The 27,170-nt window shown below is 37.9% G+C and overlaps 3 protein-coding genes across 3 annotated transcripts; 2 read left to right on the top strand and 1 right to left on the bottom strand.

Moving 5' to 3' along the window:
* Positions 1-3,639: 3,639 nt before the first annotated feature.
* LOC114525197 lies at positions 3,640-4,326 on the top strand. Its single transcript, XM_028546416.1, has one exon. The coding sequence runs from the start codon at positions 3,650-3,652 to the stop codon at positions 4,238-4,240; it is 591 nt and encodes a 196-aa protein (XP_028402217.1). The 5' UTR covers positions 3,640-3,649; the 3' UTR covers positions 4,241-4,326.
* A 4,453-nt stretch (positions 4,327-8,779) lies between these two features.
* LOC114525148 (very-long-chain (3R)-3-hydroxyacyl-CoA dehydratase 1-like) lies at positions 8,780-18,934 on the top strand. The gene is made up of 8 exons (XM_028546370.1): positions 8,780-8,953; positions 10,299-10,422; positions 10,867-10,885; positions 10,994-11,082; positions 11,744-11,865; positions 11,986-12,025; positions 13,155-13,293; positions 18,249-18,934. The coding sequence occupies exons 1-8, from the start codon at positions 8,874-8,876 to the stop codon at positions 18,332-18,334; spliced, it is 699 nt and encodes a 232-aa protein (XP_028402171.1). The 5' UTR covers positions 8,780-8,873; the 3' UTR covers positions 18,335-18,934.
* A 2,757-nt stretch (positions 18,935-21,691) lies between these two features.
* Positions 21,692-24,845, bottom strand: LOC114525192 (collagen triple helix repeat-containing protein 1-like). Its single transcript, XM_028546412.1, has 4 exons — positions 24,766-24,845; positions 24,566-24,684; positions 23,316-23,516; positions 21,692-22,504 (listed from the first exon to the last, which is right to left on the bottom strand). The coding sequence occupies exons 2-4, from the start codon at positions 24,650-24,652 to the stop codon at positions 22,157-22,159; spliced, it is 636 nt and encodes a 211-aa protein (XP_028402213.1). The 5' UTR covers positions 24,653-24,684; positions 24,766-24,845; the 3' UTR covers positions 21,692-22,156.
* Between the last annotated feature and the right edge of the window lie 2,325 nt (positions 24,846-27,170).

Below are 27,170 nucleotides of genomic sequence, written 5' to 3'. Positions count from 1 at the left end.
GAAACAAACACTTTTTATACCTTTTAAACATCCTGCGGGAAACAAACACTTTTTATACCTTTTAAACATCCTCATCCTCTTGTCCATCAATAGTCCACTTATGATGCAAGACCATAAATGGATACAGGAAGAAAATTGACACAAACAGGTTCTTTAAAAAGGCGTTACCTAAATGTTACACAGATGGTATATAACCAACAAACGAACAGCGTCCGACACAGAAGTCGCTTGCCCCATGCAACAACGAGGAAGATAAAGAAAGCAGAAGAAACCAAAAGATCCATTTTTACGGCCAGGTACTAAACTTCAATTTTTTTGTTTTCTATATCTAACAAGACGCTTGCTAAGCTTTTACTCGAGCTGAAGGAGGATTCTTGCTTGTGCTTTTAGCCGAAGAAGGTTTATGAATAAGGGCTGAAGATTTTTAGGTACTGCAAAAACAGCACAGGCTAACTTAAAGCGACGGCTATACCTTTAAGAGGGGAGTGGGAAGTCGGGGAATCGATTCACTCAACAAAAATAGCAACAAAAATACATAATATATTTTTAAATATATGAACTAAATCGAGTACACAAAATATGCGTACAGTCGTCAAGCTTTGATCAAGTACACAGAATATGCGCACAATCGTTTATAATTTTGATCGAGTACTCAGAATATGTGCACAGTCGTTTAGCTTTAATCAACTACACAAAATATGCGTACAGTCGTTTCGTTTTGATCGTAAACACAGAAATGCGTACAGTCGAGTACACAAAATATGCCTACAGTCGTTTAGTTTTGATCTAATACACAGCATCGCCAGAAAAACGCGACATGCGATTGCGTAACACCTCGAACGCACGTATCTAATTGCTTTAATTAAAATATTTTTTATGTGAAATTGTATCAGAAGAGCACAATTCATTCAAAATATTAGCTAAACTGTTTGTGAACCACAACAAACGAAAGCAAGGCATTGTAGAGTAAGCGTCGGCCTACATTGCCCACTAACTACTTATCGTATTCTACAAATCGCGACTTGTCCCCTCCGAATTTTATGAAATTTAGATTTCTATACGACCGTTACTGTAATAATGCATGTCAAATAGACGGCAATGATTATAAAACAGGCGATAAAAATGACATGAGCGGACAAAATTTGCCAACGAAACTTGAAGTTATTACTCGAAGTTGTCTAGTTCCGTAATATATAAATATTTCGTTCGCTTACGTTATTCCCGTTTGTCCCTCGTAAAATATATTTAAACGCACACAAAGCGCTCACAAATCCTCCGCTAATCCTCCGACATGATAATTTGCATGTATACTAATTTGCATTTAACTTTCAGCATAATGGCCTTCAACTTTTACTATAAAATACATAGAGTAAATATACAAAACTTAAAAATGCCGTTGCCTTAGACCTTGCCTACTGTTTGCCGACCTCTAGATCGGTAGAGCAGCTGTTTAGAATCGTTTCGGTGACCAAATTTTTTAGCTTGGGCATTTCTGCAATCTGCCAAATTTAAAAAATATTGCTCAAAGTTTTATCCGTGTTCTGTCAACGAACTTATAAAATCGCTCACATTGATTCGAATATCTCGATTCAGGTAGTTGATAAATTATTGACGTGTAATATACCAAAAAAAATTGTTAAAGATATTGTCTTTTTCTGTACGGCTCGGATTTTCACTGCAATCACTTTAAAAAATATTATCAGTCTTATCAGGAACTTGAACAATACGAAGGCTATATACACATTTGTTCACAATCAGTTGGCCGAACGTAGAAATACCTAAGGTAAGTAATTCGATCATTAAAACTTTGGGAAACGGCTGTTCTATTGACCCAGAGGTCGGCAAACAGTAGGCACGGTCTAGGACAACGGCATTTTTAGGTTTTGTATATTTACTATATGTATTTTACAGTAAAAGTTGAAGGCCATTATGCTGAAAGTTAAATGCAAATTAGTATAAATGCAAATTATCATGTCGCAAATTTCTGGTAATGGAATATGCGTAGTTTTTTGTGTACAGTTGTTTAGCTTTGCGATGTGTGGAGTAACGTAACTAACTGGGAAAAGATCAAAACCAATAAATATAGGAGAAAACACTCAGATAAGGGAAAACAAATTAACACTAAGTACAACTACAACTAATACGTGCATGATAATAGGTTCAAAACACAAATTAGCAAAAATTGAAGAAGACCTTGTTATTTCTTTGGAGGAAAATGCAATAAAACGTGTCAGGAAAACTAAAAGCTTTCATGGGATTCATTAGCCTATAGACGAAAAACTTGATTTTAAAGACCATGTAAAAACAATTCGCAAAGCAGCATTGCAAGGAATGGGAACATTACGACTATGCAAATCATTTGCTGCATTAGATACACTCCAAATCTTATAATTTGAAACAATTGTTCGGTAACGTTAAAAAGTAATTTGCAAAAACTTCAAAACAGGGCAGCAATTAAGAATCATAATGCGGGGAGTTGTGATATCCGGTCAAAACAAGTACTTGAAAAGTTAGGATGGAAAACCTTAGAAGCTAGATTAAGAGAAAACATACTCCCAAAATAAACATCTTGTAAACTCAAGATATGAGCTGTTAAAAAACAAGACACAATATTCAAGGTGATATTTCGACTATTTCAAAGTCATTGTCAGGTTTGACATGTAATATACTAATATTTATAGGCTACCGTGATTAAACAAATTTAAATAAAATGAAAATGAAATCAGTACGCAGAATATGCGTAGAATCGTGTAGTTTTGATCGAGTACATAGAATATGCGTACAATCGTTTAGTTTTGATCGAGTACACAGAATATCCGTAGAATCGTTTAGTTTTGATCGACTATACAGAATTTGCGTAGAATCGTTCAGTTTTGATCGAGTACATAGAATATGCGTACAATCGTTTAGTTTTGATCGAGTACACAGAATATCCGTAGAATCGTTTAGTTTTGATCGATTATACAGAATTTGCGTAGAATCGTTCAGTTTTGATCGCCAATGATCGAGTACACAGAATATCTGCGTACAGTCGTTTAACTTCGATTGATTAAACAGAATATGCGTACAGTCGTTTGTGATCGAGTACACGGAATATGTGTACAGTCGTTTAGTTTTGATCATGGCCCTTTAAATAATGAGATAAATAAGGAATTTAATCACGAATGTATAAAAATATGGCTGCAGTTCAAAAATGCCTGCAAACCTAAGAGATCCGCAAATTTGTAACATTTTTATGAAAGCATGGGTTTAAAAGTCTGCTGGTACCTTCACAACAAAAATATGTTGAAAAGTATATTTTCATGGCTAGAAGGGAGGGGTTCCCGCGGAACCACATGAATTTGGCTAAAGTTCGCTCGCAATTTTTTGCCTTGCGGTCAAAGCGGGTAATGTGTAAACCCTTACACATGCACTCTCCTCTGCTGAGGCGGTAGTCGGGCAGGTACACATGATCGTAGCACAGCTAAGTGTACAAACTCAAGATCTAGACTTCTAATCTAAGCCAAATCTACCGTAAATCTGATATAAAGCTAGCGACGTTTTTTTTAAATTTTGCATCTAATCTTAATCTGACATTATTAATCTATGATTTAATCTTTTACGAACCATTATATTCTCTTTTTAGTTTCACATAAAAGAATAAAAGAATATGGCGAAAATCCTTTTTGACATCAGATCTGCGGCCAAGGTAGAAAGAGTGTACGACGATTCGGACACTAAAGCTGATAGAGGTATTAGTGTTTTTACAGCCTCGATGGAGGATATTCCTGAAGGCTACTATATGATTGGCCAGGCTGCTGTCCGTCAAACCGGCGTCAAAGATGTACCCAAATCCTCCATAATCCTGGTGAAGCCTTCGGATCCCGACCTCATAAAGATTCCAGTAAATTACAGTAAGAAATGGAACGACAAAGGTTCCGAAGGGAAACTCGATGGTACATTTTGGAGAGTTATTGCGCCTGAAGGCTACGTGGCACTGGGAGATGTTGTTACTGACAACTACTCACAACCGCTGACTGCATTCACAAACAAGTTTGCCTGCATTAGACAAGATCTGTTGGTTTCGGGTGAACTAAACCCGCAAAGTTTATGGAATGATAAAGGATCGGGTGCAGATTTGTCAGGATCAGTTTGGGAAGTTGATGGTCATGGCCTTGCCGGATTATTCAAAGTTCAGGCTGGTTACGACATACCTCAGATACCTGTTTTTGTTCTTCCTGCCAGTGTAGCTAAAAAATAGTGAAACTTGTGACATTCAGTTTGATTACATACTGAAACTTTATTACTTAATTTAGATTGATGCATGCATGGTGATTTAGATTTCTGTACAACATATTGGTACATAATATTTTCATGAGAAATAAACCTTAAAATGGTTTTCGGTGCTTACATTGCATAATTTCAGCACAAAACATACTGGGAAAACCAGTAAAGATGGGCAGAGAAAGCGGTCGAATTCGTTTGACTAGGTGCAGTGTCATCATTCTCATGTGAAGGGTGAACTATCTCCCCGTTCAGCAGTGAGTGGACGCTGCTGGAAAAGTATACGTTTCTGGGCAGGCTCTGCATGTGTCAAGATTTTGTTTGCCTTTTTAAACCGCAAAACAGTCTAGTAGTTCTTCGACGTAGCCTTGTAAGATTTTAGTTTCAAGTTCGAGCAAGAAACCAAAAGAATTATTTTTGTTCTTGCATAACTAGCTTGAGCTGCTGTGTTCTTCACAGTCATTGCTCGTGAAGATTATGCCTGGCAAAAGGTGTCAGGCAGGTACTTATACAAAATAAGATATTTATAAACCAATTTAGTGGCTGTTAAGGCATAATATTTTCTGTCCCATTGAGGTCTACTATGAGGGAAGGTAAAAAAGTCGACACTCTGGGTACGATCTTTTTTGTGTCTTCATGGTTCAACCTACTGCATGCAGTTCGAATGAGGCGTGAAGTTGAAGCCGAACGATTTTCACTTTTCGAGAATGTTTGTGCGCTCCATGCATCTATTGTTGAACGATAGACATTATTGAACAGTTCAGTTATTTTTAGACACCCCTAGTCTTCGAACCGCGGAGCGTTTTTCGTATTGCTGGGGCGAGCGGCGAGCCTGTCAGGGAGTCCGTGGGCGGTCTCTGAATATTGGGAAATAGTAATTACATTTCTGTTTATATGTATATGCTTTTTTTTATTTTGGCCAATGTGTTTACTCTTTTTTATTTTGGCCAAACATTGGCCAAACATATTTTTGCCAAACAAACTTTTTTATTTTTGGCCAAACATAACAATTTCAATCTATATATGCATTTGTAAACGTGACGGAATTATTACGACTGATATATCATTGAAAATTCGTATACTAATTTGTTTGTTTATCAAAATATACGTTGAGGAAGTAAAAATTACGATAGTATTCCAGATAGACACACTGCATATACTTGTAAGCAAAAATACAAATTGCTAAAAATATTGCTTGTAAATTTGAGCGAAAGAAAAAATATTCGAAAGCCCAGTTGACCAGTAATCCACCGTTGTATCTTGTGTCGTGTATGCTAATAACACTGTGTCTATAATGCCTCTTTGTCTCTCGTTTACTCAACGAAAAACTCCAATGGCAAAGACTGATGTTCTTTGTGACAAAGAAACATCCTTTCTGATCTGACTTGATCAACAGGGATGTTTGTAATGATACGGACTCTTGAGATTAATTCTGACCGAATTTTCCCGTAAATGTCCTTGACAACGGTTTATTTATGATTATAGTATTTTCGCTATTCAAATGTTTGAAATATTAAAATATATATATAACTACCTGTCGTAATCAAAACAGTACCCGTGAGCAACAGCGGTTGTAAACGAAACCGAAAGTCAGGCAGCAACAATTAAGCTGAAGTCGTTTAATTGCCATACAAATATGAAAGTTCCATTTTAGTATCTCGTGAGTTGCTTTTGTCAAAGTGGCAGCTAAAATGGCCTTGTAGCTCGTGAATTAAGTCCTAGTCATAGACCCAAGGTGTGCTACGACCATAATTTCCGGCAATTCATATTAATGAGTTCTTGGAAAATTACTTATTCGTAAGAAAATATTTCAATACACAAAGCTACTCGACAGTAATATGGCGGGGGACGTTTTAGAAGTCAGCTTCTCTCTCGAAGATTTTTCCCTGAAGGAAAGAGGTAAAGAAAGACTCAAAGTTATCTCTCAAATCAAAGTGAAAATCTGTGCTCTCTTGAACACCAACGGCGGTTCTCTTGTTTTAAAAGCTGTTGATGCCTCAACGCAAAACAAGCTCCATGCCGACAATATCATACATCCGATCGAGGAATGGTTGTTGCAGTTCGTTGGCCTCTCCCGAACAGACAAAAACTTTAAGTGGATATCTGGAGTGGATACGGTCAAATTAAGAATAGCAGAGTTACCAAAATTGTGCTCTTTAAATACTAATTTGTTTCTGCCAGTCCAATCTTCAATAGAAATGTTACGTGAGCTAAATCGAATACGAGAGTTATTGTTCGAGCGCCGTTTTGTCGCCGAATTCACGGAATTGCAACATACAACGACTGGACAGTTTTACAAAGACCACGATAGTGGTCTTCAAGAATCAAATAGTGTCCAATTGAAAAACCTTGAGTCAAAGAAAACGGGGAGCATGAATTTAGCAAAGCGAATCATTGAATGTAAATTAACAAGTTACGTATCTGGCTTCGCTAATCACTCGGGTGGACGGATTTATTACGGGATTGACGACTGCGGCGTTGTTCGCGGAGAGACTTTGCGTGATCGGGAAGAAATTAAGGGGATAAAAACGAAAGTCAGAAACGCCATTCAAAAGATGAAGTGGCCAGTAAATTGCGAGCAACTGTGGCAAATAGATTTTGTTCCCGTTACGGGATCTGAAGACGAATTAACGTTTGTGATCGTTATATCAGTGTCACCATGCCCTGGTGGTGTTTTTATCAAGGAGCCAGAAAGCTATCATGTTGTAGCCGGGAAAGTGGAGAAGATCCCCTTCGACATATGGAAAGAGAGGGTAAGAACTTCGCACCCTGGCTTATCAGTGGAAATGAGTCTGAGTAAGAATTGGAGTTCAGAAAAAAGTAAAAATGTATGTATGAATGTAATTAAGCTATTAAAGCATTTTGACGAAATGGATGGATTTGAGCAGTTAATGGATACGTTACACAGTCAGGAAAGTCAACACATAAACGCTAACAGTATAATCTTCCTCCATCCCAATGCAGCAAAAGATCGTCATGGAAATCCTGAAAAGGTGGAAAAGCATCTTGCAAAACTTGCCGACATGATATCAACGAATAATAGCGAAGACTGTTGGATAACCATATTCGGCAAATTGTACTTAATGTCAGTGAAAAAACAATTATCTGGTAATTATGAAAGTTCGTGGGAAATCATCATGCCCGAAGCCTTTCAACAGTGTTTTGTTGTTCCATCTGGTCTCATACCTGCCGCTTTTTATGCACACGCTGCGACAGTCCTTCGTAAGCTCGTTGACAAAGACGTTTTCGACAGCTGTAGCCGAGAGGAAAAGTTCGACGCAGTCGTTTATATGTCTGATCTAGCGTTACAGCATCTACAGTACGGCAAGAAGGATGCCTACGAAGTTGTCAAAGAAGAACTTAGGCAAAAAATAAATATCGGGCTGGCATCCTTGTATTTGAAATCAGAAAGCACTGATTATTCGCAAGTGTCACAGTTTCACGTTAACCAGGCAGCGAAAAAAATACGTGAAGCTGAAACCTCGCTAAAGTTGCTTCAGAAAACTGAACGTTTTAAATTAAATCACTGTCGTCTCCTACTGGCCAAATCTGATCTTTGTCTGAGGCAATATCAACTGAAAGAAAAAGAATGTTTGGCGAACCTTGAGAAAACACGAGAAATAACACCCCTTGGCTGTAAAGGAATAATACAGAGTTGCGAACGTCGAGAAGCCATGGTGAGAAGTTGTGAATCGCATGAATGTCGCAATTAGATGCCCATGAAAAGACGGCAAAAGAGAGACAGAAAGTGCATGAATGACATGCCTAACTCTAGTCGTATGGACTGTATACATGATCCCGCTTGGCCGAGATTAAAAGAAAAATGCGGTATCGTCCGAAATGAGCATATAACATGATCCTGGTAATCGTGTTGTCATCCTAACAATAGCATGTGCTTGTTTGCATGGTTTCACAAAAGCCTATTTCAATACCTCAAAACCATCTCACACTTCGTTGAATCTTGGTATGTAAACAGTGACTTTGGCCAATAAACAATAAGCATGACAGCCCATTTCAAGACTATAGCACTTAATTTTTGCAGTGTAATTATAATGTCATTAATGAGGCTAATTTTATGGGGGGAGGTTGCACCTTTACACTACACTACTACCCGTTTAAACTACACACAATTTATTGGCACGGCACGGCTAAATGGGCACCCGTTTCGTTTGTGCTCGGCCTTTGTTTCGGTAGCCTGAACACTCGGGTTTATTTCCCATGAAATTAGGTACGGGTACCCATTTTAGCCGTGCCGCGCCAATAAATTGAGTGCAGCGTAAACGGGGCATTACGCACACGTTTGACCTATTTAAAACGCTTCTTTCTTTCTCCTATGTAAATATACCTTTGAATATGTTCCTACAGTATCCTACGGCTAAAAATTGAAACCGTATTTTGTGTCCCTGGTAAGGAACGCATCGGGTGCTATCCAATCAAGTGTCAACCATTGTGTCAACTGTCAATAGCGGCACTACATCTTGGGCGACCTGTTTCATGATCGTTGTTCCAAAGTTCATATCATATGCATCGACTTTTTATGCGAACTATCTGTTTATTCCCAAACAAATCAAAGATCTAGTTCAATCCCAACCAAATAATCGTTTAACTCCATGGCAGAAAAGCGAAGTAAGGAAATTGGTGTGATTTCTAAGGGATATCTTCTCTTGTATAACATCGTGCAAACTCTTGGGTGAGTGATTACGCAATCATTAGATATAGTTGAAAGACCAGTGCTATGTTTAATAATGTGTTGATGTTCATTTCAGTTAAATTTAATTTATTTCGCTTTGTTCCATAATTAAGTTGCATTGTTTGATATTCCTGCTGTGCTTCAACATCAATGCTGCTTTTGAATGATTGTTGTAAATTAATGTCTAGTTTCTACTGTCTATTAATAACTAGCATCAAATGTGGTATATAACAACTGCCTAAATTAGACAAAACACTTCTGGACGTTTCGACCTGAGGGCCTTCGTCAGGAGAGTTAGTATGGACCTACTAACTCTCCTGACGAAAGCCCTTAGGTCGAAACATCAAGTAGTGTTTTGTCTAATTTAGGCAGTTGTTATACCACATTTGATGCTAGTTGTTTGAAGACGCTGCCACACTGCTCCCTGGTTATATTGGGTCTATTAAAATATATAGAGATACCTCATCACAGCCTTTTTGGACCAATTATAAGCTCGTGCAGTGTAAGACCCCTTTCACTTCCTTGATATTTGTTATTCTGTCAGATGGATAAAGTTGTAGAGTTTTAGTTGTAGAGGTTTAAAGTTGTAGCTAATTTTACCCAGTCTTTGTTAGTGTTATTTCTCTCTTAAAGGGGGTGACCAAGCTTTGAGCATTATGCCAAATCCGAGATTTAAACACTTCACTAGCCATTATACTTTTCGCAAGTAGACCTGATGCACTGAACACCCATGTAGCCATCGACTGTATAGTGCATGTGCCTGTAAAATGCATTATATATAGTGCTTCCCAGTTCCCACTGCATTTATCTGCACTAGCTGAGACATGCCAGCCAAAATTTTATGCACCTTAATTAAAAAAACATTTTGCAACCACATTGTCATTGGCTTTCTGCAGACACAATTTCGGCAAGAGTTCCCAACCCTACAGTCTGCACCAGTGGGACAGACTGAAAAATGCAGACATTCTCCTGGCATTTTCCTCCAATATCATCTACCTCTTCCCAAAAATTGTTTCGATTAGTTGTGTAAACTTTCCTTCGGCCTAAAAACTCCACCAATGGTTATATATTAAATTTAACATTAGTACATTATGTACCTTAAAAGTATTGTTATACAGTATATTACATCTACCATCAAAGACTACTGGAAAATAATAGCCATACAAATTTTACTCATTTCGTACTATTTACATATGTGGCACAAAAATAACATCAAATTCTACTCATTTAATATTTGAAAAATTTGATGAAATTTGCATCAACTGTACAATATTTGTCCATTTTCTTCCTTTTAGTCTAATTTTTATCCCAATCTTGGGTATTAATTTGTCAATTCTCCTCGCAGGTGGTCGTACCTTCTCATAATCTGTTGTCAACATTTTATTTCACAAAATGCTGTAACGTCCAAAGGATTGTATCCCAAAGTTGAGCTGATGTTGAAGGTTTTTCAAACAGCAGCAATATTAGAGGTACATGTACCAGTATCAAATAAATTTTTATGCCTAAGCAAATTAATTAGCTTTTAAACTCAGATGAGCCCTACAGTATTTTAGTATTTTACTCTAATGCCAGATAATTTTATAAATGGAAGAGTACTGCCAGTTAATAAGTTAACAAACTGCTATCTGTCAGTATCTTGTGTTAACCCATTAGCTTGCAGTGCACTGACCAAAAGTGCCCTGCTGGTACTTTAGTATTTTCTTCTGTCTAATGTCAGATGATTTTACTCATCAGTGGAAGAGTAGTACTGTCAATTAGTGAGATAATTGTTTTCATAGTTATAACGAGGTAGCAGAAATTATTGCACAAATTAATTAGCAAAACTGTGCAAATTAGCAAATCTTAATGCTTATAGTTGGATCATATATGATTGGTATTTTGTTTTTTATTGTTTTGAATTTATTATTCTTTAGATCATTCATTGTGCAATTGGTAAGTAAATGCGTGTTTTTTTAATTCTTTTTTTAATATGGGTTATCTCACTCTGTCAATTCACTCCCCATAATTGTTCTTTTGGTAGTAAGTTTTCATATGATTCAGGTATTGTGCCATCATCGGCAATGACAACAGGAATGCAAGTCTTTTCTCGGCTATGCACAGTCTGGTTGTTCACAGTCCCAGACAAAGAGGTGGGATTTTGTAATGGTTTGACCGACCAAAATACAAATGATTATAGTTAATTGTTGATTGCTATTTTGTTTATAGTTAACAATATTCTAACAATAAATTACCTGCAACATCACCACACTGAGCTCTGTTGCACCATGCAAGCCTCCAACTCATGTTTTAGCTAGTAATTTTCTTGTGCTTTTTATGTGATTATGGTAACTTGAATTCAGCTGCCATTTTAGGTGGCAAACTAATTGTGATTTTTGTCCCCTTTACTTCTGTTACCAATAGGTCCAATACTTCTGTTTAATATTATACAGTATTTAGCCTTGGCTTGGGTGTAGGGATTAAGTCCAGTTTGTTCTGCATATTGGCTCTGCCCATAACAATGCAAGGCCCTCTGATGTAAAAGCTGCCTGAGATTTTTCATGCAAGCTCTGGTTCATATTTACTAAGAAGTGTATCGAACCTGGTGTTAGATATTTAGACAGCGCATCGTGTTTTAAAAACTATCAAAATGTAAACAAACCATTTGTTTACATACTGACTTGACTTTCACTTTAAATTGAGGCTAGATTATCCCTTGCATGGCTAGTTTTCATCTGGAGATAAAGATATTCCTACATTAGTCTAAGTCCTATTAATGCCATTTTAATAAAGTGTTTTAAAACTCCATTTTAGGTTCAAAATAATACGAGTATTTTGATGTATTTGACAGCATGGACCATCACAGAGATTATTCGATACTCATTTTATGCTTGTAGTTTGGTCAATTATTTGCCATATTTCTTGCAATGGTGTAGGTAAGTTACACACGAAAATTTTTAAAAATTAAAAAGTAATTTTTTAAACTGAGAATAAAACAGATTTTTACTAATTTCTTTCAAATGTGAAGTCATTGGTGTTTTACCGTCTCATTACAGGTACACGTTCTTCATAATTTTGTATCCAATTGGCGTTACGGTTAGTAAACAACTCAGTATTCATTATTATTTGTATTTTTCCGTGTGTCATATTTGCCCTTGCAAAAAATACCAAAAATAGAGTCTATAAGTGAATCTTTGATTTGAAGAACTACTTTTAAGGTAATATTTACAAAATGACATGTACTGTATTGGAACGCAATTTTTTAGGCGTATATGTTTGAAAGGGTATATAGTATATGTCAACTTGGCCATTCTATATAGGCCTTTTTAAGACCTACTTTTAGTTGACTATTATCATTCTGACGAATGGAAACGAGTGCCTACACACAAACGTGCTGATTTCCTTAAATGCTAAATATGAAATATAACGTTTTTACGCGTGTTTATACGCGTTCACATACGCCAGGCTAAGAATAGAATACAACAAGTCGCATGTTGTAAATGGCGTTTTAGGATTCGCATCCCGTCCTTGAAACCCTTAAAAACGCTTGAAAATCACTTGAGATTTGACAATGGATCTTAGGTGCATGCACTTGAAAAGTCCTTGAGAAATCCTAAATGAAGGAAATTGCTTGGAAATAAAGCAATAACCATAACATCCAAACACACGTACAGCATGATCTGTTGGCTCCAGTTTCGCTTAATAACAGAAATGGTCTCACTAATTCCAGACTTTCAGAGCATAGTGTAATATTTTTGTATTTACATATCAGCATAACTCCATAAGAAAAAATCCTTTTAAATGTCAAGAACCCTGTCCTTGAAAAGTCTTTAAAGAATCTTGCTTTTAATTTCACTGAGCGCGGAATCCAGTGTTTGCCAATTTGCACTGTGGAGTTTAACATATAAACTCATTTTTCATCTAGCAATTTTCCCATTTATAGTGATTTTGACAATCGAACACATACAGTAGTTTAGATTTTGAATTCAGCAAATGAAATTCGATGCTTAAACGTGACTGTAGTTACATAGAGGCAGAGCTCCTCTGCTATTTACCAGCGACAACCAAGGGTCCTGTGTACCTGATGATGAACACATTTTTTTCACCGAGATTGTATTTCTTCATCGAATTTCAAAGCTGTCGTTTTATTTTGTGTTGTACTGCTTTTCTAAGCGGGAAAACGACGTCTCATCTGAATCGAGATGCATAATTTCCAACCGTATAGGGTGAAATGCTTACGGTCATCGCTGCCATACCGTTTGTCAAGAAGACTGGTATCTACTCCATGTCTCTGCCAAATGCAATGAACATCTCGTTTTCGTTCTTATATTTTCTTTATTTTTGTCTTCTCATATATTTGCCAGGTTGGTAGAAATATTTTTTTATTCCATGTAAAATAATGCGTTAATTAGTTAGTTGATTGGTCCGTTACTTAATTAGTAGATTAATTGTAGTGGACTAATTAGTTTGTTGTTAGTACGTTTTTTCTATTGTTAGCAAGTTAGTTAGTTTATAGTCTGTTAGTTTGCTACTAATTTGTTTGCAGGTCAGTGGATCACTTAGTTTTTCGGTCAGTTTGGAAGAAAACGAGACTTATGATATCGTACACGTGTGAACTACAATCCCGGACATAGTTAATGTGGGCAGGAAAAATTATTAGCAATATTTTAGTTAAATCCTGAAAATCTGGCATGTGCGTATATGCACACTCCCCTCTCCACCGTCTCAATGATGGTTTCTAGTATACTCATCTCTCAATTGTGCCAAGGAACAGCAACATCAATTTTTTTGGGGGTGGAAGGGGTGATTGATTTATGATTTATGACCATGAAATTTTATTTTCTGCAATTAAAGCCATTACTAGGTCACCTGACCAAATAGTCTCTGATTGTAGCAAACTTTGAAAGTGTTGTAAATAGCACTCAATAGTAACATTAACATTATTGACATTAACATAAAGTATTGTTGTATATTAATCGCGGGCTCCTTTGTGTTCGTTCGCAAAACGTTTTGGTTGTCTGTTAAAATATAAATTTTACTCGAAGTGTTTTTTCTTTTTTGGTCTATAAATTTATCTCAAATTGAACAGGTTATGGGCCCAGATACTCTATGAACTGCGTCGTTTCAATCGAAGAAACGTTTGCTGTATTAAACGTTTAAAATGTCACAAGAAAACAGACTAGTTATCGACAAACTAGAGGGAGTAAAAAATTGGCAGGTATGGAAATATCAAATGCAAGCTATACTGGAAGCAAAAGAGTTGTGGGGCCACGTTGATGGGACGGCAGTTAATCCAGCTTCATCAGAAAGCAGTCCGTCCAGTTCATCGGCTCAACCGGCTTTCGAAAAAGCTCAGAGAAAGACCAAAGCCCTACTTGTCACAAGTATAAATTCAGATCTCGTACATCTGATTACTGAATGTCAAACGCCAAAGGAAATCTGGGACAAACTGAAGGAACGCTTTGAAAGAAACACGGTAGCAAATAAATTGTTTTTAAAGCAGAAATTCTTTTCTTTAAAAATGAAAGATTCTGATTCCCTCGATCAACATCTACGTCGCATGAAGGAAATTACTGATCAACTAGCAGCAATCAATGCACCCATTCCTGAAGATGAACATATCGTTGCTCTGTCACTTAGCCTTCCACGAACATATAACGCTCTAATAACTGCATTGACTGCAAAAGGTGATGAGCTTAGCCTTGCTCAAGTGCATCAAGCACTCAGGAGTGAAGAAGAAAAGCGTGGTCTATACAAGAGCAAAGATGGTGCGAGTCGTGTTGACAAGGGTGAGCATGCGTTGCAGCACGTACAAAATGGGCAGAAAGTCTGTCAAATGTTTTGGATGTGGGGAAGAAAATCATGTGATAAGAAACTGTCCAAAAAGGAAGAAAGGGCAGCATGAATGTCGGAATAAATCTGGAAATTCTACTAAGTATAAAGCAACTCAAGCTGATGCTGATGGGCAAAAGAACGAGGACTCTGGCAATGTATTCATGGTAGGAATGATTGCAGCTGAAGGGGACGATTGTTGGATAATTGACTCCGGTGCTTCACAGCACATGACTGCTAATCGTGACTTGTTGGTAAATTATCATGAGTTCCCAAATCCAGAACCTGTGGCTCTTGGAGACGGTCGTTCTGTCAATGCGTATGGATATGGTCAAGTTGACATCACCATGATACTTGGAAAGAAAGAGAAAGATCAAAAGAAATCAGTTCTATTGAAGGTGCTTTATGTTCCAAAATTGGCTACTAATCTTTTCAGTGCACGAGCAGCTGCATCCAATGGGAAAGTTGTACAATTTGGGCATACCCTATGTTGGATCAAAGATTCTGAGGGACAAGTTGTAGCACGTGGTCGACTGGTTGGGAACATGTACCGACTGGACTGCAAAGTTGATAAATTGGGAAATCAAGCGTCAATTGCAAATGAAAATTGCACCAAATTGGATCTATGGCACCAGAGAATGGCACATTTGAATGTTGGCCAAATGAAAACCATGGTTTCAAAGGAAATCATCACAGGTACAGACATACCAGGAACTGGCAAGTTAAATTTTTGTGAAGCTTGTGCAGAAGGAAAGGCCCACAGAGCGCCATATAAACCAGTGGGAGAGATTCAATCAACAAGAAGATTAGAATTGGTCCACAGTGATGTTGCCGGCCCAATGAAAACTGAAAGTTTCGGAGGAGCAAAGTACTTCGTCACGTTTATAGATGATTACTCAAGATGTGTCACTGTCTATCCGATAAAGCACAAGTCTGAAGTACTCGAGAAATTCAAGGAGTGGGAGGCAGTAGTCACCAACCAAGCAGATTGTAAGATTAAGACACTTCGGACAGATAATGGTGGCGAGTATACATCCACAGAGTTTGCAGATTTTCTAAAGGAGAAAGGAATTCGCCATGAGACCACAGTACCGCATTCACCTCAGCAGAACGGAGTAGCTGAGCGCATGAATCGGACACTTCAAGAAGCAGCTCTCTCTATGATTCTGCATGCTGGACTGTCCAAAGCCTTCTGGGCAGAAGCAGTTTGCAATGCAGCCTATGTTAGAAACCGAGTGATCACGACTGCAACTGCGGTAACCCCTTACGAAAGATGGTATGCAAAGAAGCCTGATCTGTCGAATCTTCGTGTCTTCGGGTGTTCTGCTTACGCTCATGTTCCGGATGCTTCTCGCCAGAAGCTTGATCAAAAGGCAATCAAGATGAGATTCGTGGGCTACAGCCTTACACAGAAAGGATACAGGCTATATGATGAGAATCGACAAAGAATCTTTGTTCGCAGAGATGTTACTTTTAATGAAACAGACTTTGGGTCTACAAAAGTCCAAATGAAGTGCGATGAAGATAGCACAGGATGTGTCGAAGACGAAGTGGAGTCAAAAGGCGAGGATGAGAAAACCGTGCAAGGTCAGCAAGATCTCCAAAAGGAACCTCGACGCTCAGAACGAGAAAGAAATCCACCGATTTACTACCACGATGAGTATGCTGGAGTCACCACGGCCAAGTATGCAGCACTTTATGCAGCTGAAATCGAAGAACCAGAAACGTTAAAGGACGCTCTTGACAGTGAGTATGCAACAGAATGGAAAGCAGCTGCAGATGCTGAGTACCAGTCTCTGGTAGAGAATGAGACTTGGGAACTAGTTGAACTGCCAGCTGGACGCAAAACTATCAGTTGCAAGTGGGTTTTCAAAGTAAAGCACGATGAAACCGGAAAAGTAGAGAGATTTAAAGGTCGTTTAGTAGCTAAAGGTTTCCTACAGAAATATGGAATTGACTACGATGAAACTTACTCTCCAGTAGTTCGCTTCTCGTCAATTCGCGCTCTTCTGGCTTTCGGTATTTCTCAGCAAATGCTAATCCATCAAATGGATGTAGTGACAGCATTCTTAAATGGTACCCTTGATGAAGAAATATACATGCAACAGCCCGAAGGATATGTCCAACCAGGAAAGGAAGAGCTGGTGTGTCGCCTCAACAAATCACTTTATGGCCTGAAGCAAAGCTCACGCTGTTGGAACAACGTCTTCAAAGAATTTATGTTGTCATTGGGATTTGTTCAAAGCACCGCAGACTCTTGTGTATTCATTCGCGTAATCGATGATAAGCTGGCGTTTGTCACGGTACACGTTGACGATCTCATACTCCTGACGCAAAGTGAAGAAGAGATGATCGATCTCAAAACAAGCCTATCAAATCACTTCAAGATGAAAGACATGGGCATACTCCATTATTGCCTAGGAGTCAGTGCAATAATGAAGGACGGTGTTGTACAACTCAATCAGGAACAATATATCGCAAAGATTCTTCGAAAGTACAAATTAGAGAATTGCAAACCAGTGTCAACCCCAATGGATTTAAATGTCAAACTAGTCAAAGAGGATGGATATAGCAAACCAGTAAACGCTATTCAGTATCAATCAATGGTGGGGAGTCTTCTATACGCAGCAATAGCCACTCGTCCAGATATAGCCCACGCAGTGGCAGCGTTGGCAAAATTCAACTCATCACCGACCGAGGCACATCTAACAGCTGTTAAACGCGTTTTTCGGTATTTGAAGGGAACTGCTCAGCTACAGTTGCAGTACCAAGAAATCGACACTCGTGTAGAAGGATATTCGGATGCAGACTGGGCTTCGGATTCAGATGACCGACGATCAACCTCTGGAAACGTATTTATGATGTCCGGTGGCGCAATCAGTTGGACTAGCAAAAAGCAACCAACAGTGGCTCTTTCGACTTCCGAATCCGAATACATTGCGTTATGTTTTGCGACCCAGGAAGCAGTATGGCTGCGACAATTGATGCAAGACCTAAAGATGAATTGTACCACAGCCACAGTCATACACGAAGATAATCAGGGCGCTATCGCCATGTCCAGAAATCCAGTGTTACACAAGCGGACGAAACACATTGATATCAAATACCATTTCGTTCGAGAGAAAATTGAAGACGGAACAATCGAGTTGAAATACTGTCCAACTAATGAAATGGTGGCAGACATTTTCACAAAGCCACTACCCAAAGGACAATTTGAATATCTAAGAGGCAAGCTTGGACTTGTATAAACTTTTAAAATGACATATTGAGTGAGTGGGAGTGTTGTAAATAGCACTCAATAGTAACATTAACATTATTGACATTAACATAAAGTATTGTTGTATATTAATCGCGGGCTCCTTTGTGTTCGTTCGCAAAACGTTTTGGTTGTCTGTTAAAATATAAATTTTACTCGAAGTGTTTTTTCTTTTTTGGTCTATAAATTTATCTCAAATTGAACAGAAAGTAATTCTTGTTGTCTCTCTAGCCTTTCTAATGCTGTATCTCTACATGTTTCGTCAAAGAAAGAAGGTCCTTGGATCAAGCAGACTGACCTCGACAAAAGTTGACTAATATTGCATACACATTACATTCCTTTCTTTTGAGTTTGATATCTTTTATTGAAAATTAGTTCTTATAAGTAAAAACGGTTTTAAAAACCTCGAAGCGATTTAAAGTAAATTATACATTATCAGACACTATTATACATGATTTTAATGCTTTCCGTCATGTTGCCATGGGAACAGTGACGTCTCAACCCTGCGTGAGGCGAAATTTTGTTGTGTGTTCGGGGCGCAGGCGAACGTTTTGCTTGTGATAAATGGCGCGATTGCGCCCTGGGGCGGGTTGTTCATAGCTAGGTTAGCGTTAACCCTGGGTTAAATTTAACTCAGCTCTTTTGGTTTATATGCTTCTGCACTGCTGTTTGTTTCAATACTTGGCAAAATAAGACTTTTATTCATCCACAAAATATTTATGAGAGAACATGTTCAACTGCATAACCGAGCGATTAAAAATACTGATGTAAAAATTTGAGTTGACCCTGGGTTAAGCTAACCCGCTTTTGAACAACCCGCCCCTGCTGAAGTCTAAAGGCTGCATTCCACTTACGCGTTTTTCATACGCACGTACACGCACGTAAAAGTCTGAATCCTTATACATGTTACCTTTGAAAAAACGAAGTGAATAAATCGAAGGAACTTAGTTTTCTGCATATTTTAGTATGCATTAGTTGACCTAGATGTTAAATAATAAAAATTTAAAAGCGTTTAAAATTTTCCGTACGTGTACGTGCGTATAAAAAACGCGTAAGTGGAAAGCAGCCTTAACGAAAGCCCCGGTTAACTCAAACCCGAGCCGAACCCTGGGTTTGTTTACATTAGTGTTAACCCGCGCTCGACCCAGGGCGAACCCACCTTCAAAGTAGGGTTCAAACTAACCTGGATTAAGCGAGGTTAACCAGACTAGTTTGCGTAGTATAAACGGGACTTTATGCAATTTATATTGTTATAAGACTTTTTTACACCCAGAAGGAGTATAGACTATCAAACATATCATTCAGGCAGATTACATGAATAAGTACGCTAATAGTTCCAATTGTCCACCCAGTATGGTTTAAAGTTAAGTAATTATTGTGAAATTCAACCGATTTTACACGTCATCGTAGAAAAACAAAATAAATATTTTGTATAATCTATAATTATGACCATACAACTTCCACTCGGAAATGTTCGCTCGAATTTCACTGAACGATAACTTAAGCCGGTTTTCCCCAGCGATATTCTTTTGTATTTGGGCAATTTGTTCCAGATGGTTGCAGTTGACAATAAAAAGTAAAATTTCGGCCTAAAGCCAGTTTTCCACTAGCAATATTTTTCGCGCGAAGCGGCTTTATTTTTTTGTATTTGAGCAATTTGTTCCAGATGGTTGCAGTTGAGAGCTCTGAAACAAAAGTAAAATGTCGCTTCGCGCGAAAATAAACGCTAGTGGAAAACCGGCTTAAAAGGCTGTTTTCGAACCATGGATAATGAGATGATAAATCTCAATAACTTCTCATTATCTATTGTTCGAATTGCATTCCACGCGACGAAAATAACCCGAGCAAGCACCATGCAGTAGACAGTTCAGATTAGTGAGATCATTCAAGCAAGACTTCCCGATTTGCAGGCGAAGGGATTCCAAAGTCGTTGCCGTTAGCAGTTTGTATTCACCTTAAAGGAATTTGTGGACGTTTAAAGCAACCGTTCGACAAGGGATGGATGGATATTGGTAACACATTGAGATAAGTTTACAGTCGGTTGTTTGCTTACACTTTGTATACAGCTGTTATGGACAGCCAGTTTTTGATATAGCACGAAAGTTATATTTCAAATCGTTCAAAAGTCGTCTTTATTTTGGTAGAGTTTAGTGTTCGCAAAGTACACTCTCCCTTTGTTAATTGCTGGCTACACATCCTGTAGTATTTTCACATCAGGAAAATCCCGCGTGTGATACAAACACTGATGAGTGTTTATATAATCACACTTTCATCCCGTCTAAGCCGGGTAAACGGGATCATATAAACAGACCCTAACTTTGATAATGTTGTGATAATCTTCATAATTACTGAAGGTAGCAAATTTTAACATGCCTGGGGCACATAGCTCTCAGAGTTAATTAAAAGTAAACAAACGTATGATAAGTGTGGGATTCAAATAAGGTTGTAGCCTGTGAATTACTTAGCGCTGTGACTACAATTCCATGCAAAGCAAGTCAAAATAGGACGTCGCCTCAACTTTACGGAGCTACTGCGAGAAACTAAATGAAATAAAACTATCATTTTTGCCCATGTTCTTAACTATGTGACAAACAAAATATGGCCTTTTTGATTAAAGGCAAAACGGCAATATGTTAATTTGTATGAAAACAAACCATTCCTGCTGCGGGTTCACTGGAATGCTGAGCCAGCTTCGCTTTCGCAAACCCGGAGCCACGATGTCATCCTTCAGCAGACTTCTTCCCTTGTAGGATCGCAAGCCCTGTTTAGCAAATTGCCTGCAAATTGATTTCAAAGACGGCGGCCAAATAATTCTGTGAGGCAACTACCAGTTATCGTTTCAGCTTTTATAGAGTTCACTGAGATTGGATAGATGTCACTCTCTGACAGAGTCACGCCTCAGTAGTGTGACAGCCTGTGATCCCTATAGTTTAGTCTGTTCACAAGCTAGCAACAAGATTTGTTCGCACTTCTTGTCCCAAGCTGTTGACAAGATGGAACAACTTGTTAACAACTTGTAACAAACTTGTTGAATCAAAAGACTTGCTACAAGGCTGTTCCAAAAAGTATGGTACAAACATGATGTGTCAATATTGCTACAATATTTTGCTGTCAAGTTCGTAGCAATGTTGTTGTATCATATCTGTATAGACTTGTCAGAACAATCTCGAAACAAGTCTGATAACGCCATCGGACTTGCTACAAGCTGTTAGCAGCTTGTCCCAAACATGTTACAACCAATTGGAGCGAAGAGTGCGACTTGTTACACTTGTGCGTTTTTACGCGGGTAGATGACGAAATGACATACCCACCGTATATCAGCTTATATACAGTGAGTAGGAAAAATAGAATAGCCGACAGTTTTGCTCAGGAGTGATGAAGAAGATCAGCTCGCACATGACTCAAGCACGTACAAGCATGTAGTAGTATAATTGGTAAATATTAGGGGGAAATTTATAGTCCAACATAATGTCTGATTGTTGCTATCATTAAGAGATGGTATTTCCTAGGACGCCCGTAAAATCAATCACATAAACGGGGACTTCTAGAACTAGACGCGTACGTATGAATAATATCAATATTGAAAAAAATTAAAGAAATGTTCAGATCAAATCGCAAACCTTTTTCTGATCAATTATGGTACAAGCTCTAGAGATGATAAATCGTGCATTTTATTCGCAGCTTAAATGTTTACAAAATATTTTAATAAGTAGTGATTTACTCGTATTAGCCCTGGACTTATAAGAATATTATTACGTAGTTGGAAAGAACACTAAGCATAATTTCAAAGCTCTGTGAACGTTCGCAGTTCAATGTTCTGTGACTATAAGTTTCTAAATTACTTTTAGTTTGATTTCATTAACCATCACGTTACAACACAGTCGTTATATGACCTCCAACCCCTGTCTAGCATTCTTAAACCTTCTTTTGCACTTCACACAATCCATTAGAATAACTGCATGTGTAGAGTGCCAGCGAACAAAAAAAGTGATATAGTGAGTTAAATACATGAAATATATACGGCAAGTTATACTTTTAAAGATAATGTACTGATAAAGGATCACAGATAAATGTTCTACTTAATGATGCGGTATATGTTAAAAATACTGAAAGTAAGGATACTGTTGGCTTAGTTTCGTTTACTTTTGAGGAGGTGGCACCTCTTCGATTACAATGCGAGATACAGAAAGATAACCAGTATTACCATTTCCAAGAGTCTTAACCTCACACTTGCCTATCCAGAATCCAACACGTACATGACCTTTAGGGACCTGGTCACAGAAGCCTTCAATATGGCGCGAACGATGAGGGTTGACTTGAGTTGATGCAACGTAAACAACCCCTTCAATTGTCGCTGGTTTTGTACATTCTGCGCCGTCAAATGTAAAATACCATCGATTGCAGACATTACTGCCAAGAGATCGGAGTGTTCCTTCGTAAAATACACGAAGCGAGGTGTTGCTATATTTCTTGTTGAAAATACAGTTCTAAATTATGAAGAACAAAGGAATGATCTCAAATAGATGTAATAAATACTACAGGGTTACCTATCTCAGAAGAATTTTGTGTGCTATGCAAGTTAACGTCTCTTGACTGACGCCCTCGGAGTTACGTCTCTTACGAGCTAAGCCATGAAAATTCTCTATATAGGTTTGTCCACCAGATGCCCGGCAACTTTGGAGCAACTTTTAGCATTATTGACAAGTTGTATCATTCCGGGAAACTTTTTCCTATCCAGCAACTGGTTTTGTCCTATATTCGACGATATTCTAAAGTCTTCTCCGAATAAAAGCTTTACGACGCTGTCTTTTCAAAATGGCTTGTTTTAGAGACATTAGCTTGGTATATAGATTTTTTTAGTGTTTTTGTAAAAATTTGTGGGAAACATTTTAAAGCACCACGTTAATTAAACATGTATTTAAAATATCAGTAAAGGAGATTCATTATAGTAAAAAGCAAATTCCGAACAAACAAGACATCTTGAGAATAAAAATATAATTCAAACAAGACACAGATTGAGACTGTAAATTTTCGACTTTATTACAAAGTCATCTTCAGACAGAATGAAATACAATACTTTACAACGCATATATATACAACACAGAGAGAGAGCGCACGTGTCAATCCAGCATGTAGGCGGAAGGCCGGTAAACCAAGCAGAGCGAAACATGATAAGGTTGTGAATAAAACTAAATATGTATGCTATATTTACAACAATATGTTAGATAGATTTTTACTTTACTTTCTTAAATTGTCGGCTGGTCATGGTTTTTGAGATTCATTATGTTCCATTAATACCTGTATCAAGCCATTCTCTTTTAAATCCTCCCTCTTCCAAACACATTGTTTCCAGTTTAAATCTGACGTATACGCACTCGCTCCAGGCTTCCCGGGCTCTCCTTTTGGTCCAGGGGGGCCAGCTGGCCCAGGCCCGGCATTTCGACCGGGACTCCCTGGAGCACCAGGAATACCTGGTATACCTGGAGAACCACAAGTCGTCTGCGAATAATAATATTAAAATAATATTAAGGTGATCTTATACATTAAAGTCGTGTATTTCAAAATACGAGAAATGTAATCTTTCCCATGAACCCCCTTATTTATATCCTGAGACTAAATTCTTCGAATTTCAAGAAATTTGGCTATATCTAGTAAGTCTTAGAAAGGAGGAATTTTAGTAGGTCTTGTAGAAGCACAAACTGCACCTTAAAAAAGTCGAAACATTTTTGCAAAAAAAAATTTTGCAGTTTATTTCAAATGCATATTGCTCTTGTGATGATAAAAATATATATATAGCTAATTAACATAACTTTTCACGGAAGTTAGTTAATGACTTTGAAACTAAACATGACAGCAAGTACTGTGATATTGGGAATACGTGTATGTAATTGCCTACAATGTAGTTCCACATCCTACAGCTACAAATGATAGAAGAGAACATATGTAGATAGTGACTAATTTAATACAAAACTCACACTCGCAGAAATAATAACATTTATCGGTTCCTTTAGCTACGACGTTATCAAATACCTTACGAGATTGTTCGAAAACTTCCTGTTTTTTGACTAACCAGAATAGCTCAAAAGAAGGTCAAATTTGATTGGACAATGAAATAAACGACTTCCTGTTTTAATTGGTTAATAATATATAGACTGAAATGAAACGTGCATGGCTACGGAAGAGAGTGTTTAATAACGGCGAGTTTTTCAATTAGTCGCGAGATACTGGTGTCAACACAGGCATCTGGATTTGTAGCATTTTTGCCTTTGATGACTTCTTCGACTATATCGAATATTCTTAAAATTGAATGCCATTGCAGGGGACTGAAATTAACGTATTATGGAATTCGTTCATGAATGTTATATGTCCTTCTATTGTTTTTCACCGAAATATTTAGCTAGGTTAAAGGCATATGGGTGCACTGTATCAAGAACGAGTAATCCAACTGATATACAAATCCTAGAGCATGGAACAATTAAATATTTTAACGCAGTTTGAAATTATCATATCCGGTTGTAAAAATGTCTCGTCTCTAAACAATATTTTACCTTTCCTTTATCCTGACTGGCACCTTTGACTAACACCATCTCCGCAAAACAGGCACAAAACAGGTAAATCCAAAATCTGCAAAACATCGCTAACAATATTCGACGAAGGTTCTTAATTCCTGCAATTAAAACGTATACGAGTGAATTTTTCGAATTTTACTCAAATTTTATAATGGCTTGAGTTGTGACTCATTTCCTACCTGGTTTCTTGAATGAAATGAAATGTATAGTCTGTAAACTTCAACCGTCAACAATCATCGACAAACGCTTGACTCTACTGATTGATAAACTTGGAATAGCTTTGCATTTAATAGCATCGATAAAATCAAGACAAAGAAACATCAATTAAAGCAACATCAATTATATCTGAACAATGTTTCGTTTCAGCTCCGAATTGATCCGGCTTAGTGGGTGACATAGTCGCAGTATAGAAAGTTAACAACACAAGAAATACCCAAGCTTGCTGCTAGTGCATGTAATCAAAATGAGCCTATAATTTTAAGTAATAACTAATAATGTCAAATTGTCAAAATGATGTTCGAGAGTTCTTAACACAGGTTCATACAAGGTTCATACAAACCACTCAGATACAAACAGATATGCCCAATTTGTTTTTATTAAATAAAAAATTCAAAAAGGTCTTTTTTGTTTGTCAAATTGACTATTGTTAAGAAATTAGCCAAAAATGAAAGTTTTATTTCATTTAGTTTGCTCGCAGTAGCTCCGTTAAATTTGTTATTATTGCGAAAGCAGCTCAAATTGACGAACGCCATATTTTTAGGTCCAATTCATTGCCGCTTTTTCTCGGCGAAATGCGAAATATTTCACTGACCTATTTTTTTGAAATTTCGACCACTTGAATGAATTAATTTTGCTTGATTGCTCACAATTCGAATGACGCATGCAAAATATTTCACATTTCGCTTAAAACTTTGGCCCATCGATTCCGTGCTTTAAGTACGCTATATATCACTGAATTTTTGTTCAACTTTTTGGACTACTGTGGTAACCCGGTCTAGGTTTCGCGATTATTTGCGTGGCAGACTTCCGCGTGGACAGTCGCATCTGTCCACTGTCTGCACTGTGTCCACTCCCAGGGTGCATTCGGTGTAGACAAATCGGAATATCTTCGGCGTAGAGTTAGGGTATCCTTGGCGTACTGGCGTAAAATCAACTTTCCTTGGCGTAGTGGCGTACACTGTTTTTAACTTGTCGGCGCATAAATACCGGATAAACACACCAAACTTTGTAATTCAAAGGTCCACATACACACCGACTTCAACTTCATGCATTTAAGTATTTTAACGACAACAAAGGCATTTAACTTCTTAAAAATGGTCCTCTAAACGTGTAGCATTTTTTGACTCACGAGTCGAACGTCCTGGCGAGTCTGCGATCGGCGTAACGTCCTGGAGTGGGTAATTGTCGTAAGTATGGCCCAGGGTGAAGTTGGCGTAATGTTAAGATTGCTTTGGCGTATCTTCGGCGTGTGATATACACCGAATGCACCCTGGGTCCACTCACACTGTGCATGTTAATATAGCTCAGTGCTCAATGCAGCGAGTGTCTGCTTGAACCAGTAAACTGTAATTAAATAACATTTAATTCTTAGAGTTCACTGGCTTAAACTATTAGACATAAGCCCGTAGTTTGACGCACAGGCTCAGAAAGAAGCAGAGCAAAGGCTGCGGCAAAGCTAAAATTGACGTTTAACTGATTTAAGTTAGCATAGCTGTCTTACTATAGTCTTGCAAAAACACCGCTGCTAAGCAAAACGGGTTGGTCTTTTGTATAAATTTTGCTTGGCTTGACTTCGATAATTTGGTCAGCTTTTGGGCATTCTTGGAATTATGCCCTTATAGTTTTATACTTCAGTTTTGAGCTAATATCTTATAGTTGGTACTATATATTTCACATGCATCTTTAGCTGAAATATCCGTAGTTTCCTTAATTTTTCTCACTTTATCACTTCAAATTGCCTTTTTAATGGTGCCTGCATATCCCAATTTCTCCCAAGTCTCAGGCTACGAGATTTAATAGCAAATATAGGAAGTTTACGATTTCGCTAAAGCGTAGTCACCGTCGCCAAGGTCAGACCGACACCGCAGAAATTGGTGTTTAAGACGTTTCAACCTGAAAATCTAATCGCTGGTTCACAATTGTGCATTTCTGTATCGCCCTATCAAAGAGAAACCTTTTGAATATCTTAAAAAAGTTCAATTTTTCTTCTGAATACGCATTCTGCAATCTTTTGACAGCTCATCATACACATCTGACCGCTGTGAAATGGCCATTTTGAGGCTTAAAGTATACACAAGGTTATTAATTCAGACGATTCGTTTTTACCGTGAGCAAGCTTCAAATCTTTTGTGCAAGACATATTTTCTTGAATATTTATAAATCTTTTTCCTCACCAAGTTTGAAGTCTAAGTATCGAGAATTGCGGCTAAGCCTATACCAATTTCCGCGGTGTCGGTCAGACCTGGGTTAATGTTCTTTCACTTCCTAAACAACACTTCATATAGCTCAACAATAGGGTTCACCACTTCCAGAGGGATTTTCCCTCATTCCAATGTATGGGAAATCCCCACGACGCTTTCCTGGT

The sequence above is a fragment of the Dendronephthya gigantea genome, unplaced genomic scaffold (assembly GCF_004324835.1).
Source record: "Dendronephthya gigantea isolate DGI-Jeju-01 unplaced genomic scaffold, DenGig_1.0 000033F, whole genome shotgun sequence".
Lineage (NCBI taxonomy): Eukaryota > Metazoa > Cnidaria > Anthozoa > Malacalcyonacea > Nephtheidae > Dendronephthya > Dendronephthya gigantea.
Note: the sequence above shows the minus strand (reverse complement) of the source record. Positions and strands in the feature narration are given on the sequence as shown.